The sequence below is a fragment of the Pseudorasbora parva genome, chromosome 21, assembly GCF_024679245.1.
Source record: "Pseudorasbora parva isolate DD20220531a chromosome 21, ASM2467924v1, whole genome shotgun sequence".
NCBI classification, from domain to species: Eukaryota; Metazoa; Chordata; class Actinopteri; order Cypriniformes; family Gobionidae; genus Pseudorasbora; species Pseudorasbora parva.
The window spans coordinates 39,111,135-39,128,079 of NC_090192.1; the positions used below are offsets into that span (position 1 = coordinate 39,111,135).

Genomic DNA, 16,945 nt, shown 5'->3' on the forward strand with positions numbered 1-16,945 from the left:
CTCTATCTGGATGCGTTTAAATCTGCTCTAATGTGCGTTTTAGTCACCTATCACACATGCGCACTTCAATAAGCCGAAAGAAAGCAGATTAATGTGTTTACATGGCGCGCGAAATTGGGGAGGCAAAAAACTAGCCTACCTTTTTCGACAGGTTTATGTTTATAAAAGAAAACGTGTTAACCGCGTTCTCCTCATAGAACTCTTTGACCTTGCAGGGACATTTTTGATCCTCATGAGGAAACCGATGAATGAAATTTAGCCTATGTATTTTTTAAAAATGTAAAAAAGCATACTTGGGTTTAGGGTTAGGGGAAAGAATACAGTTTGTACAGTAGCCTATCATACGTCCCATAAAATATGGAAATCAAGTGTGTGTGTGTGTGTGTGTGTGTGTGTGTGTGCTTTAGTGTGTGGTGTTCTTGTTTTCTTGCAGCTCTAAGGACACTCCTGCCAAAGGCATCGCCGTGGGAACGAGAGAGAGAGAGAGAGAGAGAGAGAGAGAGAGAGAGAGAGAGAGAGAGAGAGAGAGAGAGAGAGAGAGAGAGAGAGAGAGAGAGAGAGAGAGAGAGAGAGAGAGAGTCTGTTTCTAGCGCAGTCAGCACTAAAGTCCTCTCCAGCTTGTTTCGCGGACGGGACGGGTACGTGAGCCATGCGTCTCTGAGCACTCGCGCTATCATGCAGAACATTCCAGAGAAGAGGAGAGAGAGCGGGCGCGCGTCCCGGGATGGGGAAGGACGCGCGGCCGCGGACTCGGAGGGAGACGCGCAGGGGAAGCAGGCGGACGCGGAGCGCGAGACGCTGATGATGGAGCTCACGCGGCTGGTGCAGAAGCGTGTGCGCGAGAGCAGCTGGTGGGAGCGGAGGGGGGTCGACTGCACCATCCTCACCGCAGCCTTCATCAGTTTACCTGCAGGTAATGCACACACACACACACACACACACTGGGAGAATCTCATGACACTAACAAAACACACTCCACCGTTATTTTGAAGTCCAGTATGTCATTTATATGATAATCAACCACAATTCCCATTTAAATGCTAAACACAATCTAATGACTGTGATGTATGGGGGAAATTATGTATTATTTAAATAGTAAAGTAATAACTAGTGCTATCAAACCGATTAATCACACCTAACATAAAACTATATATATATAGTGTGTGTACACATATTGTATCACATATTGTACATTTATATTAACATAACTTTTATTTTACATTAATAGCAATTCATTTGCAATAGTGATTATCTATTTGTATCAGTGATTTTAATTTATAACGATTTAGTGAGAAATAAGTGATTTAGTTAATAAAAATATCACAAAGCAAAATGTAATTTCTTTTATATATATTTATATATTATTTTAATGCGAAAGTATTTATTTTTGTATGTATTTTAAAATATTTTTGTTTTGGTGAGACATGACACGGAAAAGTTTTTATCCATATCTGAGCAGCGTATTACATTTTGTATAAGGGGTTTGTGCTATAAAAAAAATGTAATGTAAATGTAATGTAAGATGTTTAGAGAATAGGGAACATTCAGAGTGTGTGTTTCATATTATGAGAGTATCAAAACATGCAATTGTGTGCACAGGAGAATATGCTTATGAAGGTGTGTGATGTTATTAATAGGAAGCGTTTTAAATGATGCTCAATTAAAATGAATTGTTTGGTCTGCAGTCCTGGGCGGGGTGTGTCAGTGTGTGTCGGATGATTATTGGGTTAGCACGGAAACTCAGCCGAAGTCTGCAGCGCTTCAGTTTTGTGCCAGAGGTTAATTTACTCTCGATCCATAAAGCTTCTTAACCTTTCAGACACTGGCTCCAGCTGAATTTCAGATGCCTGAGGCGCTCCTGTGGGGTGGTCGTCATGGCGACCGGTTGGGTTTGTGTCCTCCCTCCCGTAGGGAAGATCCAGTTTCACAGTGACTCGTCTTTCAGGGAGAAGCTGATGGCACCGTCAAACTGCTTCATTATGAGATTAAACCTAATCATTTCAGTTTCAACTCATAATGAAACAAAGCAAAACAACAATGAAATATGATTATCACTGCACTGTTAAAAAAATCAATTGAACATTTTCAAGTGACTAATCACATTGAAATTCAGTTGGGCGGATTGCATTTCTGTTATTTAAATTGCATCAATTCACAGAATTTCAATTCAGCCGACTGAAGAATTTAGATGTGATCACTCACTAGAAAATTTTCAATTGGAGATTTTTATTTTTTTACAGTGTAAATACAATATCCTCTGTCCAGTAAGGTCTCATCTGTTAATGTATTAGCTAGGATCAATAAGCATTTGTTAATCTTTGGCACTTTTAGTTAATAAATGCAGTCGGTTTATTCACGTTAACTAATGTAAAGAGAAACTTTGATTTTAAGAGAATGATGAAATCTGGAACAATACACTCTAAAAAATTCTTGGTAAAAAACAACCCAATGTTGGGTCAAATATGGACTAAGCCAGCAATTGGGTTGTTTTAAGCAAATATTTAACCTAACTGCAACTTTAAGACAACCCACTTGCTGGGTTAGTCCATATTTGACCCAACATTGGGTTAAAACAACCCAGCATTTTTTAGAGTGTATACAACATCTGAGTTAATATTAACTAGCAAACGGATCGGTATTGTCCAAAAACAGTTTAATATCATTAATAACACAAAAACATAATCCTAAATGTGTGTTGATCATCAGATCCTCATCTGAGAATGATTAGTGAAGGATCATGTGACACTGAAGACTGGAGTAATGATGATAAATTCAGCTTTGATCACAGGAATAAATTACACTTTACTATATATTCACACAGAGAACAGATGATTTAGACTGGAGGAATATTACACAATTTTACAGTTTTTTCCGACACATTCACATGTGTGTGTGTGTCCTTGTTTACATTACATTGTGGGGACCAAATGTCTCCATAAGGGCAGTAAAACCTGAGATCACCAGCCAGTGGTCCCCACTTTTCAAAAGGCTTATAAATCATACAGGATGAGTTTTTTTGAGAAAGTTAAAATGCAGAATGTTTACATTGACGGGTCGGTTTAGGGGCAGTGTGTGTGTGTGTGTGTGTGTGTGTGTGTGTGTGTGTGTGTGTGTGTGTGTGTGTGTGTGTGTGTGTGTGTGTGTGTGTGTGTGTTAGTGTGTGTTAGTGTGTGTGTGTGTGTGTGTGTGTGTGTGTGTGTGTGTACGTGCGTGTGTGTGTGTGTGTGTGTGTGGTGGGGTGTAGGTAGGTTTAGGGGCAGGGGCAGTGTAGGAGGATAGAACGTACAGTTTGTACGGTATAAAAAACATTACGTCTATGGAGAGTCCCCACAAAGATTGAACCAGACGTGTGTGTGTGTGTGTGTGTGTGTGTGTGTGTGTGTGTGTGTGATGCCTTGTATCTCAGGGATGTTCTTGTGTTTCAGGGTTCCTGCTGTTGGGTTCGTCTCAGCCAGTGTGTGTTCTGCTGGGTCTGCTGATCATGGGCGTGGCTCACGCGGTCATCACCGTTAAAGGCACACACCTGTCCAGCCACGGCGCGCTCAGCGAGTCTCCGGCCTGGGCCGACTTCTGGGCCGTCTTCTTCATCGAAGTGAGAGCCAATATCCACGACATATTCATAACCAGTTTAATGAATCATCAGAGTGAGCGAAGGGACAGCGAAGCACCAGGATACAGAAAACATACAGTGGTTTTACCATTGCATACACTCTAAAAAATGCTGGGTTGTTATAACCCAATGTTGGGTCAAATATGGACTAACTCAGCAATTGGGTTAAATATTTGCTTAAGACAACCCAATCGTTGGGTTAAACCAATCCAACTGCTGGGTTAGTCCATATTTGACCCAACATTGGGTTGCTATTTACCCAGAATTTTTTTGAGTGTATAGTATTTAATTCCTTTCCATTTTTCAAAATGGTGTTTAAAGTGTGCAGCCGCATGAACACAGCAAAAGAACGGAAAGAATTTAACTGATGAATTCTTCGTGATTAACTTTGAGATTAAGAGGATTTGGGCTCTTTTACATTCTTGAGAGGATGGAAACTGTAAATGAGTTATAATGTTGATCATCATAGTAACATGTGCACTCATAAACTGGCCAAGAGTCCGAGACGACTGCTGGAAATATTACATTTGAGCATTTATTCTGCAAATTATTTTTTTTTAGCACAGTTACATTACTGTTACAAATCAATTACATTACTAAATAATTCAATATACTAATATTTTATTTGATAATAATGTAATTCAATATAAATAATAAATATTAAATTATATTATAATATAATAATATTAAAATAACTTATATTTAATTATATTATTCAATTCAAATATTAAATAATTACATTTAATAATGTCCATACATTTAATGAAATGCAGCTTAAACAAATTAAGTGAATGTACATATCTATATATTTTTCTTTTCTTTTTTTTCTTCAGAAAAGCTTTTAACTGTTATGTGTTGGTTGATTGTTTGTATTATTCTATATTTTTAATTGTTAATCATTTTTTGTGATATTTTTTTCCTTTTCCATTGTTGCAATTTGAGATTCTTCGGAATGAAAAAGTGCGTTATAAAATATATATATATGGCACAACAGTTTGAGAGAAATTATTCAATTAAATTAATTATCAAATAATTCAATGTTTAATTTAAATTAAATATTAAGATGATTAAATTATCCTTTAATTTGATAATTTAATTCAATATAAATGACAAATAATAGCTTATTTAATTAAAATGGTAAATTACAGTATTTAATAATAATTTTTGTTTTATTAAATTGCAGCTTAAAAAAATAAATAACTGTTCAATTCACAAAAAATACAAATGATTAACTTGTAGATAATATGCCAAAAGGCAATAATTTAAATACTTTATTATTAAATAAGTTAAATTCAATTATATTGCATTAACATTAACTTAAACAATATGTATCAGCTTATTTAATTAAAATAATAAGTTACAATTTATTTACTTAATTAATAATGTAAATATTTCAATTTAATAATTTTATTAAATGATTAAATTAAAAATGCAGTTTAAACAAATAAAGTAATATGCCATATTATTATCTACAACCTTATCTACATTCATATATATATATATAAAAGTACATAATTTAATATAAATACTACATTTTAAATGTAATAATGTAGATAATTTAATTATATTGAGTATTTTATTGAGTATTTTAATTTAATATTTAAAGGGATAGTTGACCCAAAAATGTAAATTCTGTCATACTCTCGCTCATGTTCTTCCAAACCTGTATGAGTTTCTTTCTTCTGCCGAACACAAAACAGTTACAGACGGGTTATCAGATGTGTTGATAGTATTTTTGACTTCACAGTATGAAAGTCAGTGGAGCAGATGACAGAATTTTACAAAACACAGAATAGGTGTACTATCCCTTTAAATCAAATGATTATGTGAAATCGTTAAATTATCCAGCATGTTCCAAAGAGCTTCAGTCTCTGCAAAGAGTCACATGATCACTCATTTGATAAGTCACCTAGAAATGGTGCACAATTTTTTGCTTCTAAATCCCCGAACTGTAACGTGGTCTCGTCTGTCCTCGTCTGTCAGGTGTGCGGCTCGTTTTCGGCGCGGGCCGGAGTTCAGGGTCACATTAAGATGCATCACGCTCACACCAATGTGATCGGCCTTGGAGACTCCAGCACCTGGAAGATGCCATTCCTGCCTCGGTCCGTCTATCTGTTCATCGCACCGCTGGCCGTGCCCATCATCACACCAATCGTGGCTGTCGGTGAGCGCAGATCAAGCTAAATGGTGTCTGACTTTTCATTTGGGGGAGAACTAGCAGTGATTTTGTTGGATCTTTACTTTCAATCTGCGTCCCAATTCGCCTACTTATACTACGACCTTATAGTATGTTTAGAAAAAGTTCATACTTTTGAGTGTGTAGCAGAAGAGTATGCAAGCTTCGGGACATACTCAAGCCGCAACCTCCCACGATCTCTCTTGAAGCCAATATGGAAGTAATGTAAACTGCAATTCCTCAACTGGCCACTAGAGCGGCTCCAGAAGGAGCAGAATCTCATTGAGCCCCATGTTAAAATGCCCAACTTTACAGCAGAAAACAACATGTTTACAGCCTGGGACAAATTGTGGTTTTGCTCTATACGGCTAATTTTGCCCTTCATGACAACTGTGAGGGGGGTGAATTTTTTTATAACTCCTTCGTTTACGTTATATAAAGCCTTAAAGTTCTGCATAATTAAGGGTGTGGCCACTTTGAGTGGCAGGTGGATAGCCATTTATCCGCCTTCTATAGTCATTGCGTCACCTCAGCTCCGCCCACATCCCGCCTCTTTGCCCATTTTCTGTTATCCGGGAGTGACACGTGAAGATGCGCTCGCAAGATGGCGACGGCCAGCTCGTCTCTACTTTACGCTTCAGAACAGCTTATCGTAATATTATGGGTGACGTCACGGACACTACGTCCATATTTTTTACACACTTTTTACAGTCTATGGACATACTACTTTATCATCTTTAACAGACTCTGTCGTTTAGTTACGTGTATCCCGTCAGCGTTTAACTGCCCTGTCAATCATCGTCACAGTTCAAATCCTCCACATTCAGTTTAATCTCCTGCCGTATCAGAGAGAAATGTAGCCGCTCGTTGATTTCCCATGTGTGGGTCTTTAATGCAGAGACTCTTCTCATGTGTTTGCAGTTTAAATATAATGACGCATTTAAAAGTTAATGGCCAAACGTGTCATTAAAAAAGTTCACAATGCTGCTGCCGGTGAAATATAATGTGGACAACACTGAATAAATATCTTTATGTCAGGTTACATACTGATAATCGACCATTCAAACCTTTATCTAAACCCCTCTACTTAACCGTCGGACTCACACATCCGTCATGTTTGTAGTTTTTTAACACTTTTTATCCGCGTTTGTAGTTCTAATTGAATCCTCGTACAACTCGCAATGGATTGTGGGTAATATCAGCCGTTAGAGTGCCCATTGATCCACACTTCAAATTCTGACTGGATATAGTAAACCATCCGGGTATCTTTGGAAGACTCTTTTCAGCATACTACGATTTGGGACATACTAATTCTATTTTTGAGTACTGTTTAGTACGGATAGTATGCGAATTGGGACGCAGTGTCGGTTTGCTTAGGACCACTGCTTTACATTTCCCTTTGACCTCTTGTGTGTCTTCCGTCCTCATCAACATTTCTCTCCTGTGACTGTAATGCGTGTGTTTCAGGTCAGCTGAAGGGTCAGTCTCCGCTCCAAGTCGCGCGCACCGTGGCGTGTGTGTGTCTGGGCATTTTCTCTCAGTATTACCTGCTCAGGTGTGTGTCGGGGCTGTCGTGCAGCTCGGCTCTGCTGGTCATGCTTCTGTGTCGAGCCATGTTCTCCCTGCCGTACATACACGTCAACATATTTCAGGTGAGATATAACCGCCCAGACAATGGCAAAAAAGGAAACGATCGGACTTACAGTTTTACCTGACTGACAACGCCCTAGCAACACCCTAACAACCACCATCATGACCCTTATCTTCACTATCTCAATTCAATTATTTATACCACTTATTTTCATAAAATTAGTTTTTGCATGTTTAGAAAAATGATACTGCTTATCTTCAGAAAATATTAAAATATGGGTTTGTTTGTTTTTTGCATGCTTCTAAAATATAAATTATATTCATTTTTTACAATAACTATCTTCAGAAAATATACAAAATATAGTTATTTTGCATGCTTATAAAATATTATTTATATTTTTAACAACACTCATCTTCAGAATATATATATATTTTTAATTTCAATGACTATAAATTATATAAAAAACGAATTATCATATATTCTGATTTTTAAAGTTGTTTTTGCATGCTCAAAAAATGTAAACTAAATTATTTATACTACTTATCTTCAGAAAATTATACAAATATAGTTTTTTTGCATGTTTAAAAAATATAAATAAAATTATACAGATTATTTTCCAAAATATAAAATATACATACATATATATATATATATATATATATATATATATATATATATATATATATATATATATATATATATATATATATATATATATATATATATATATATATATATGCAAAAACAACTATAATTTTACATTTTCTGAAGACAATTATTGGAAAAACATCTATATAATTTATATTTTAGAATATATATATATATATATTCTAAAATATAAATTATATAGATGTTTTTACAATAATTGTCTTCTGAAAATGTAAAAATATAGTTGTTTTTGCATGCCTCTAAAATATAAAAATTCAATTATTTACACTAATTACCTTCAGAAAATATAAAACATTTAGTTGTTTTTGCAAGCTATAATTTATGTATGCTCAGAAAGTATAAATTAAATTATTTACACTACTTCAGAAAATATAAAAAAAAATGTTTTTGCACACTTCTAAAATATAAATTATATAAAAATCTTTACACTAATTATCTTCAAAAAATATAAAAAATATAACAGTTTCTGCATAGTGGCAGAGAAATGACACACTGAAGTGTGTGTTGGCCGTGGCTCTGAGTTTGAGGCAGTGTGTCGTCACATGACCCACTAACAGCAGAAAGTCTCTCCGTACAGTAAAACTCCAGCACTCTCGGGATCACGAGAGTAATCCGAGTGTGAACTCTTGCAGCTCTTCGTCTAAAGTCTGCATCAGTCCATTCCTCTCTTTGTGTCTCTCTCCATCCCCCCCCCCTCAATACGGCTTTGTTCTGCTCTCCTGCTCGCGGAGGTTCATGGGGGTCGTTTATAGAAAAAAGTCGAACGGCAGAGAACAATTCACACATGATTTTCCCAGGCAAAGGGAGAATGTACTTCTGTGTTGTGCTGATCCTCTGAGGTATTTTTGCTGGTTTGAAGCTTTGTAAAGGCCTGCCCTGAGTGTTTCAGTATGTGTGTGTGTGATGCATTTATGTGCTGGTGTCAGTTTTGTGTAGTTCGGGCCCCTGTGGCGTCTGTCAGGCAGTTTTAGTCTGTTCAAAGATCACACACACACACCAAGAATCACTAAAAGGGTCATTTTATTGTTGTAGTTTTCCGTGGCATGACCTCATTAAAGGGTTAGTTCACCAAAAAATAAAAATTCTGTCATTAATTACTTACCCTAATGTCGTTGAACACCCGTCAGACCTCCGTTCATCTTCACACACAGATGAAGATATTAGTGTTGAAATCCGATGGCTCAGAAAGGCCTTCATTGACACCAATGTCATTTCCTCTCTAAAGACCCATAAAAAGACGTCGTTACAAAGCCCATCTCACTACAGTGGCTCTACAATCATTTTATGAAGTTTTGTTGCGCAAATAACCCCACTAAATAACGACTGATGATGGCCGATTTCAAAACAAAGCTTCTAAACGTTATGAATCAGTGAATCAATTCAGGATTCAGATTCATGAATCAATATGCTGATTCATAATAGTTTGGAACTTTGTTTTGAAATCGGCCATCACTATATACAGTCTTGTTCAAAATAATAGCAGTACAATGTGACTAACCAGAATAATCAAGGTTTTTAGTATATTTTTTATTGCTACGTGGCAAACAAGTTACCAGTAGGTTCAGTAGATTCTCAGAAAACAAATGAGACCCAGCATTCATGATATGCACGCTCTTAAGGCTGTGCAATTGGGCAATTAGTTGAAAGGGGTGTGTTCAAAAAAATAGCAGTGTCTACCTTTGACTGTACAAACTCAAAACTATTTTGTACAAACATTTTTTTTCTGGGATTTAGCAATCCTGTGAATCACTAAACTAATATTTAGTTGTATGACCACAGTTTTTTAAAACTGCTTGACATCTGTGTGGCATGGAGTCAACCAACTTGTGGCACCTCTCAGCTGTTATTCCACTCCATGATTCTTTAACAACATTCCACAATTCATTCACATTTCTTGGTTTTGCTTCAGAAACAGCATTTGTGATATCACCCCACAAGTTCTCAATTGGATTAAGGTCTGGAGATTGGGCTGGCCACTCCATAACATTAATTTTGTTGGTTTGGAACCAAGACTTTGCCCGTTTACTAGTGTGTTTTGGGTCATTGTCTTGTTGAAACAACCGTTTCAAGGGCATGTCCTCTTCAGCATAGGGCAACATGACCTCTTCAAGTATTTTAACATATGCAAACTGATCCATGATCCCTGGTATGCGATAAATAGGCCCAACACCATAGTAGGAGAAACATGCCCATATCATGATGCTTGCACCTCCATGCTTCACTGTCTTCACTGTGTACTGTGGCTTGAATTCAGAGTTTGGGGGTCGTCTCACAAACTGCCTGTGGCCCTTGGACCCAAAAAGAACAATTTTACTCTCATCAGTCCACAAAATGTTCCTCCATTTCTCTTTAGGCCAGTTGATGTGTTCTTTGGCAAATTGTAACCTCTTCTGCACATGCCTTTTTTTTAACAGAGGGACTTTGCGGGGGATTCTTGAAAATAGATTAGCTTCACACAGACGTCTTCTAACTGTCACAGTACTTACAGGTAACTCCAGACTGTCTTTGATCATCCTGGTGGTGATCATTGGCTGAGCCTTTGCCATTCTGGTTATTCTTCTATCCATTTTGATGGTTGTCTTCCGTTTTCTTCCACGTCTCTCTGGTTTTGCTCTCCATTTTAAGGCATTGGAGATCGTTTTAGCTGAACAGCCTATCATTTTTTGCACCTCTTTATAGGTTTTCCCCTCTCTAATCAACTTTTTAATCAAAGTACGCTGTTCTTCTGAACAATGTCTTGAACGACCCATTTTCCTCAGCTTTCAAATGCATGTTCAACAAGTGTTGGCTTCATCCTTAAATAGGGGCCACCTGATTCACACCTGTTTCTTCACAAAATTGATGACCTCAGTGATTGAATGCCACACTGCTATTTTTTTGAACACACCCCTTTCAACTAATTCAACTAATTGCCCAATTGCACAGCCTTAAGAGCGTGCATATCATGAATGCTGGGTCTCATTTGTTTTCTGAGAATCTACTGAACCTACTGGTAACTTGTTTGCCACGTAGCAATAAAAAATATACTAAAAACCTTGATTATTCTGGTTAGTCACATTGTACTGCTATTATTTTGAACAAGACTGTAAGTCGTTATTTCGTTTTTTGGGGCAAAAAAACTATTCCCGTGGCTTCATAAAATGATTGTAGAGCCGCTGTAGTGAGATGGGCTTTGTAACGACGTCTTTAGTGCCTTTATGGGTCTTTAGAGAGGAAATGACATTGGTGTCAATGAAGGCCTTTCTGAGCCATCGGATTTCAACACTAATATCTTCATCTGTGTGTGAAGATGAGCGGAGGTCTGACGGCTGGCCAACGACATGAGAGTGAGGAATTAATGACACCCAAAATTTCATTTTTGGGTGAACACACCCTTTAAGTTACTCTCCATGTCTCTGCTTTTACAGCACATCGGGCTGCCGATGTTTTCTGCCACCGGCCGTCCCAAACGGATCTACCAGATGACGCACGGCGTCCTGAACCTGCCCCGAAACCCTCTGCTGGACTGGACCTTTGGCCATTCCCTCATCAGCTGCCATGTCGAGCATCACCTCTTCCCGTTCCTGTCCGACAACATGTGCCTGAAGGTGTGTGTTCATACAGCCCAAGCGGCTCCTCCCACTATCTCTCTTGAAGCCAGTACGGAAGTGACTAAAACTGCAATTCATCGACTGGCCACTAGAGTCTGGCTCCAGAAGGAGCAGAATCTTTTTGAGCCCCATGTTATTAAGTCCACTTTACAGCAGAAAACAACATGTTTACAGCCAGGTACAAATTGTGGTTTTGGTCTATACGGCTAATTTTGACCTTTATTACAACTGAGGGCGGTGAATTTTTTTATAACTCATTCGTTTACATTATATAAAGCCTTAAAGTTATACATAATTAAGGGCTTTGGTACTTTGAGTGACAGGTGGATAGCCATTTATCCGCCGTCTATAGTCATTGCGTCACCAAAGCTCCTCCCACATCCCGCCTCTTTGCCCATTTTCTGTTAGTGACACGCGAAGATGCGCTCGCAAGATGGCGACCGCCAGCTCGCCCCTACTTTACGCTTCAGAACAGCATATCGTAATATTATGGGTGACGTCACGGACACTACGTCCATATTCGTTTACAGTCTATGATACAGCCCAGTGTTCCTCAAAACTGCAGACCCCCCAAAAATATAATAACGTAAATCATTTTTTCACATTATTATTAAATTACTTTTTTGTATTATTATTGCTTAAACTGTTGAATTATTTCAGTATTGTGGTGTTACTGTTTTTATTTTATTGCTGCATTTTAATTTAATAAAATCATTAAATTAAATTATTTATTTAATGTAAATAGTTTAATATATAGGCTTATATTTGTATTTATTATTTAAATTAGTTTGACAATTTTTTATGTTATAAAAGTTCAATTTAGATGCAGTTAAAGATAATATGGCAAATAGATATTGTTAGGGGTTAACAGTTTAGACACAGAGACCAGATATGTTGAAAAGAAGACCAGGAGTCAGGAGTGCAGTTAATTTAAGAGTAAGAATAGTTTGCTGTCCAAAAGGAGATGGTAGGCCGCGCTCCTTCTTTCCCCGTCTCTTGGTACCGTACATACAATCGTCCCAACAGTTATACCGTTTTCAAGGTCTGTCATTACTGCAAGGTGGATGATTCTGATTGGCTCAGAAAAAATGAATAGTCATGATACATTTTCACACATTGTCAGTAAATCACATGCACGTGTCCATAGACGTGTCACTTGTTGACGCTTTCACCCCGAATTTAGGCCCGTAGTGACCTTCCAGATCTGGAGCAGGTGCCATCTTATCCTCCCCATCTCTTAGGATACACGTAATCCACCTCCAATTCTGATCTGTAACACAGAATATAGCCATGCACACAGACACACACAGACACACAGTCTCTCCAAGGTTAGAGCTGATCGAGCTCTGGTCCACACCAGAAAGATTTCCAAAACATACTGATAATGTGCTTTCTCTCCATCTCTCCGTGAAAGGTATTCATCTGAACTCTTTAGTGTTTCATTAAAAGGAAATATAAAATATAAATAAATTAAATGAAAGACAAATCCATATTTCATATCTGGAAGCATCACACTGCCTCCACCGGCTTGCCTTCTTCCCATAGTGCATCCTGGTGCCATATGTTCCCCAGAAAACGTGATTCATCTGATGCTCTGACCCAGTCGTTTAGCCAACACAATCTGGCCCTTGTCAAACTCGCTCAAATCCTTACGCTTGCCCATTTTTCCTGCTTCTAACTTATCAACTTTGAGGACCAAATGTTCACTTGCTGCCTAATATATCCCACCCACTAACAGGAGTCGTGATGAAGAGATCATCAGTGTTATTCACTTCACCTGTCAGTGCTCATCATGTTATGTCTGATCAAATATATAATATATGTATATATATAATTTAATTAGCTAATTTTAATTTAATGCAACATAAACAAATTAAAAAATATGATTAAAAAAGGATTAAATTAATAAGTGAAATTTGGCAAACAGAAAAAAACCAATGGATAAGGATAATCTGCCAAATAACTGCGCTGATAGTAGATGAATGTTAAAGGGGTACTTCAGCGCTGGGAAGATGAATCTGTATTTAAACTGAGTCATCAATGTAGTAGAAATGGGAAATTATTTTTGAATTTGGGGCCGTCTAGACTGAGAAAAGACAGAAAATGTAGTTTTGTCTCATGGGGATGAAAGACTACAATTCCCAGAATGCTTCGCTGACCTGTGAGGCCACTCCCGCTACTGGATTACTGTGACTGAGTTGGAGAAGACACTACAATTAAAAACTGAACGTGTGTGTTCAATATAATGAGTGAGTCGCCGCGCGAGCATCACAGCACTGAGCACTAACTGCAGGAGTGAGATAAATGAGCTGATGAGCTCTCGTGATGAGAGCTGAGGTAATCGCGACTACACTCGCGGCATACATTCACAACGCGAGTTCAGTCTGGCGCGTTTCAGTTCATGCCTTTACATGCTTAACTTTCATAGAAATTAATTTGAGAAGTTAAAAGACTTACATTGCTCACCATAGCTCCGTTTAAATGAGTGCCTGTAGCTGAGCTGAGCTGTGAGTGCGATCTCCATCCCCCATGCGCGGGTTCAAAACATGCGGAAATGGCTCCCTCTGCTGGCTGTAGTCTTTAGCCTTTGGCCAAACATTCCTCAGATGATGCAAATATCGTCAATTTGCGTCATAGGAGGAATTTTTCCAGAAATAAAATGCATAAATCTCTTGTCTCAGGGGGATATGAGGGGGTGAAGCACAATCATTTGAATATACTCCAGGGTTTATACTGATACAAAGCCACATGCTAATCGCTGAAGTAACCCTTTAATGCTGAATGTGCATGTGTGTTTGTGGCTCAGGTGAAGCCCATCGTGTCTCAGTATCTGAAGGAGAAGAAGCTGCCGTATCAGGAGGACGGTTACGTCTCGCGTCTGCGGCTCTTCTTCCGCAGATATCAGGAGCTGATGGTGTTCGCGCCGCCCATCACTGACCTCGTGGGAGTGCAGTGAGGAGGGAGACGATGACGAAGAGGAGAAGAAAAGACAACACAGGCACTGACATGATGACCGTCATGCGCTTCCAGACGCTTCCAGATTGTATATATACGCGTTTATTTGGTGCACGAAGGCATTAGAACTGAAGTTGCTGTTTCGCAACCCATTTCACTTCCATAATGTGACATATTTATGAGTGAAACCGGGTGGATCAACTGTTGGTGAAGGATTATAACAACACAAATATGCACTGAAGAATCATAAATATATCAGGAATGTGCAATAATGAAGTAAAATGGTTCCATGTTGACTTTGACGAGCGATGTCACTCGCAGCATCACTTAAAAATAGCGCTTTTGTATTAACCGTGTAAAGATAGGATTTCTCTTAAGACAGCGCTTAGCTCAATGACATTAATGAATGTAAAGATCCTTGCCTTATGCGCTGACATCAGATCAGTGATAATACTGCACTGCAGCTCTCAGCACACGCGACCTCTGACCCCAGAACAGCTCTCAGCACATGCGACCTCTGACCCCCCGAACAGCCCTCAGTGCACATGACCTCTGACCCCTGAACAGCTCTCGGTCCACATGACCTCTGACCTCCGAACAGCTCTTAGCGCAAACAACCTCTGACCCCCGAAACAGCTCTCAGTGCACACGACCTCTGACCCAGAACAGCTCTCAGCACACACAACCTCTGACCCCTGAACAGCTCTCAGCACATGACTTCTGACCCCCCAACAGCTCTCAGCACACGACCTCTGACCCCTGAATAGCTCTCAGAACATGACCTCTGACCCCTGAACAGCTCTCAGCACACATGACCTCTGACCCCTGAACAGCTCTCAGCACACACAACCTCTGACCCCTGAACAGCTCTCAGCACATGACCTCTGACCCCCGAACAGCTCTCAGTACATGACCTCTGACCCCCGAACAGCTCTCAGTACATGACCTCTGACCCCTGAACAGCTCTCAGCACACGCGACCTCTGACCCCTGAACAGCTCTCAGCTTCAACATGCGGCTCTGTTAACACTTAAAAGATGATAAACCCTCCCCTAATCTGCGCAGGAACACTTTAATCTTGTTCCAGGTGGTGAGATGCCGTAGCTTTCTCTGAAGTGACGAAATAAACCGCGACTCTGTGTGTCATATTGATTCCAATAGAGTTTGCAATGCATTATGGGATTGTCTTCTCCACAAAGGTGAAATATGATGCTGTTTTTAAAATGCTGGGCAAGTGAAGGTATCTTAAGTTAATTTTGCTGTCTAGATAGGCAGCTCACTTGGTTTGGGAACAGATTAAAGCGTATAGAATAATTTTTTTATTATTATGTTTGACATTTGAATTTGCTAACATCGATCCTATAATCTGAGTTCAATATTAATAAAGCCCACACGAGTAACTCTAATGAATAAGGGGCGTTCATGTGATCTAAACATAAATAATCATACTTACAGTATTACAATAGTAATGCACTGATTTTTATTATTATTATTTTTTATTGGGGGGGGGGGGGTATGATTGAGTGATTTTAACCAAAATCATTGCCTTTGGGTGAATGCACATGAGTGTGTGAGTGTGTCTGCTGATCCTGAGATGTGTGTGAGAGATTGCTGAAATGAACATTTAAGATGTGATGCATTGATTTTACTGACCAAATAAACTGAAGTAAACATTCAACTGTTTGGGTGTTACACAGATTCTGCATGATTTTCATACACGGCTATTGTATGACTCATATAGACGGCTTTCATGATGCTTTCATTGTGCTTTATTGCCTGTCCCCTTTTACTTACCATATACACACTGATAAAACATAACATTATGACCACTGTCCTAATATTGTGTTGGTCCCCCTTTTGCTGACCCGTCGAGGCATGGACTCCACTAGACCCCTGAAGGTGTGCTGTGGTATCTGGCACCAAGATGTTAGCCGCAGATCCTTTAAGTCCTGTAAGTTGCGAGGTGGGGCCTCCATGGATCAGACTTGTTTGTTCAGCTCATTCCACAGATGCTCGATTGGATTGAGATCTGGGGAATTTGGAGGCCGAGTCAACGCCTCAAACTGATTGTTGAGCATGGGCACCCTGACTGGTCAGCGGCTATGCAGCCTCATATGCAACAAACTGCAATGCACATATAATATTATAGTATACATATTGTATATTAAAAATACTTTTTTAAAATGAGTTATATTAGTATAATTACATTTGTAATTTATAATTTTATAATTATATATATATATATTAACAAATCTTATAAAAAATATTTTTATAAACTTTTTTATATTTATTTTTAGTTATTTATTGGATCTTTACATATCTATATAAAATAGAAAATAAATGTAAATGTATTTT

The 16,945-nt window shown here is 38.5% G+C and overlaps 1 protein-coding gene across 1 annotated transcript; it reads left to right on the plus strand.

The window, feature by feature from the left end:
- The first annotated feature begins 514 nt into the window (after positions 1 to 514).
- On the plus strand, positions 515 to 16,268 carry fads6 (fatty acid desaturase 6). Its single transcript, XM_067429782.1, has 6 exons — positions 515 to 913; positions 3,426 to 3,592; positions 5,594 to 5,774; positions 7,254 to 7,438; positions 11,454 to 11,633; positions 14,443 to 16,268. Exons 1-6 carry the CDS (start codon positions 676 to 678, stop codon positions 14,590 to 14,592), a joined length of 1,101 nt encoding a protein of 366 aa, XP_067285883.1. The 5' UTR covers positions 515 to 675; the 3' UTR covers positions 14,593 to 16,268.
- Positions 16,269 to 16,945: the final 677 nt, after the last annotated feature.

Bases quoted from the DNA above. Each gene is read 5' to 3' on its own strand.
- fads6 (XM_067429782.1), top strand. From the start codon at position 676: ATGCAGAACATTCCAGAGAAGAGGAGAGAGAGCGGGCGCGCGTCCCGG. The intron at 7,439-11,453 runs GTGAGATATAAC...CTGCTTTTACAG, and splicing joins TACACGTCAACATATTTCAG to CACATCGGGCTGCCGATGTT. The intron at 11,634-14,442 runs GTGTGTGTTCAT...TTTGTGGCTCAG, and splicing joins CCGACAACATGTGCCTGAAG to GTGAAGCCCATCGTGTCTCA.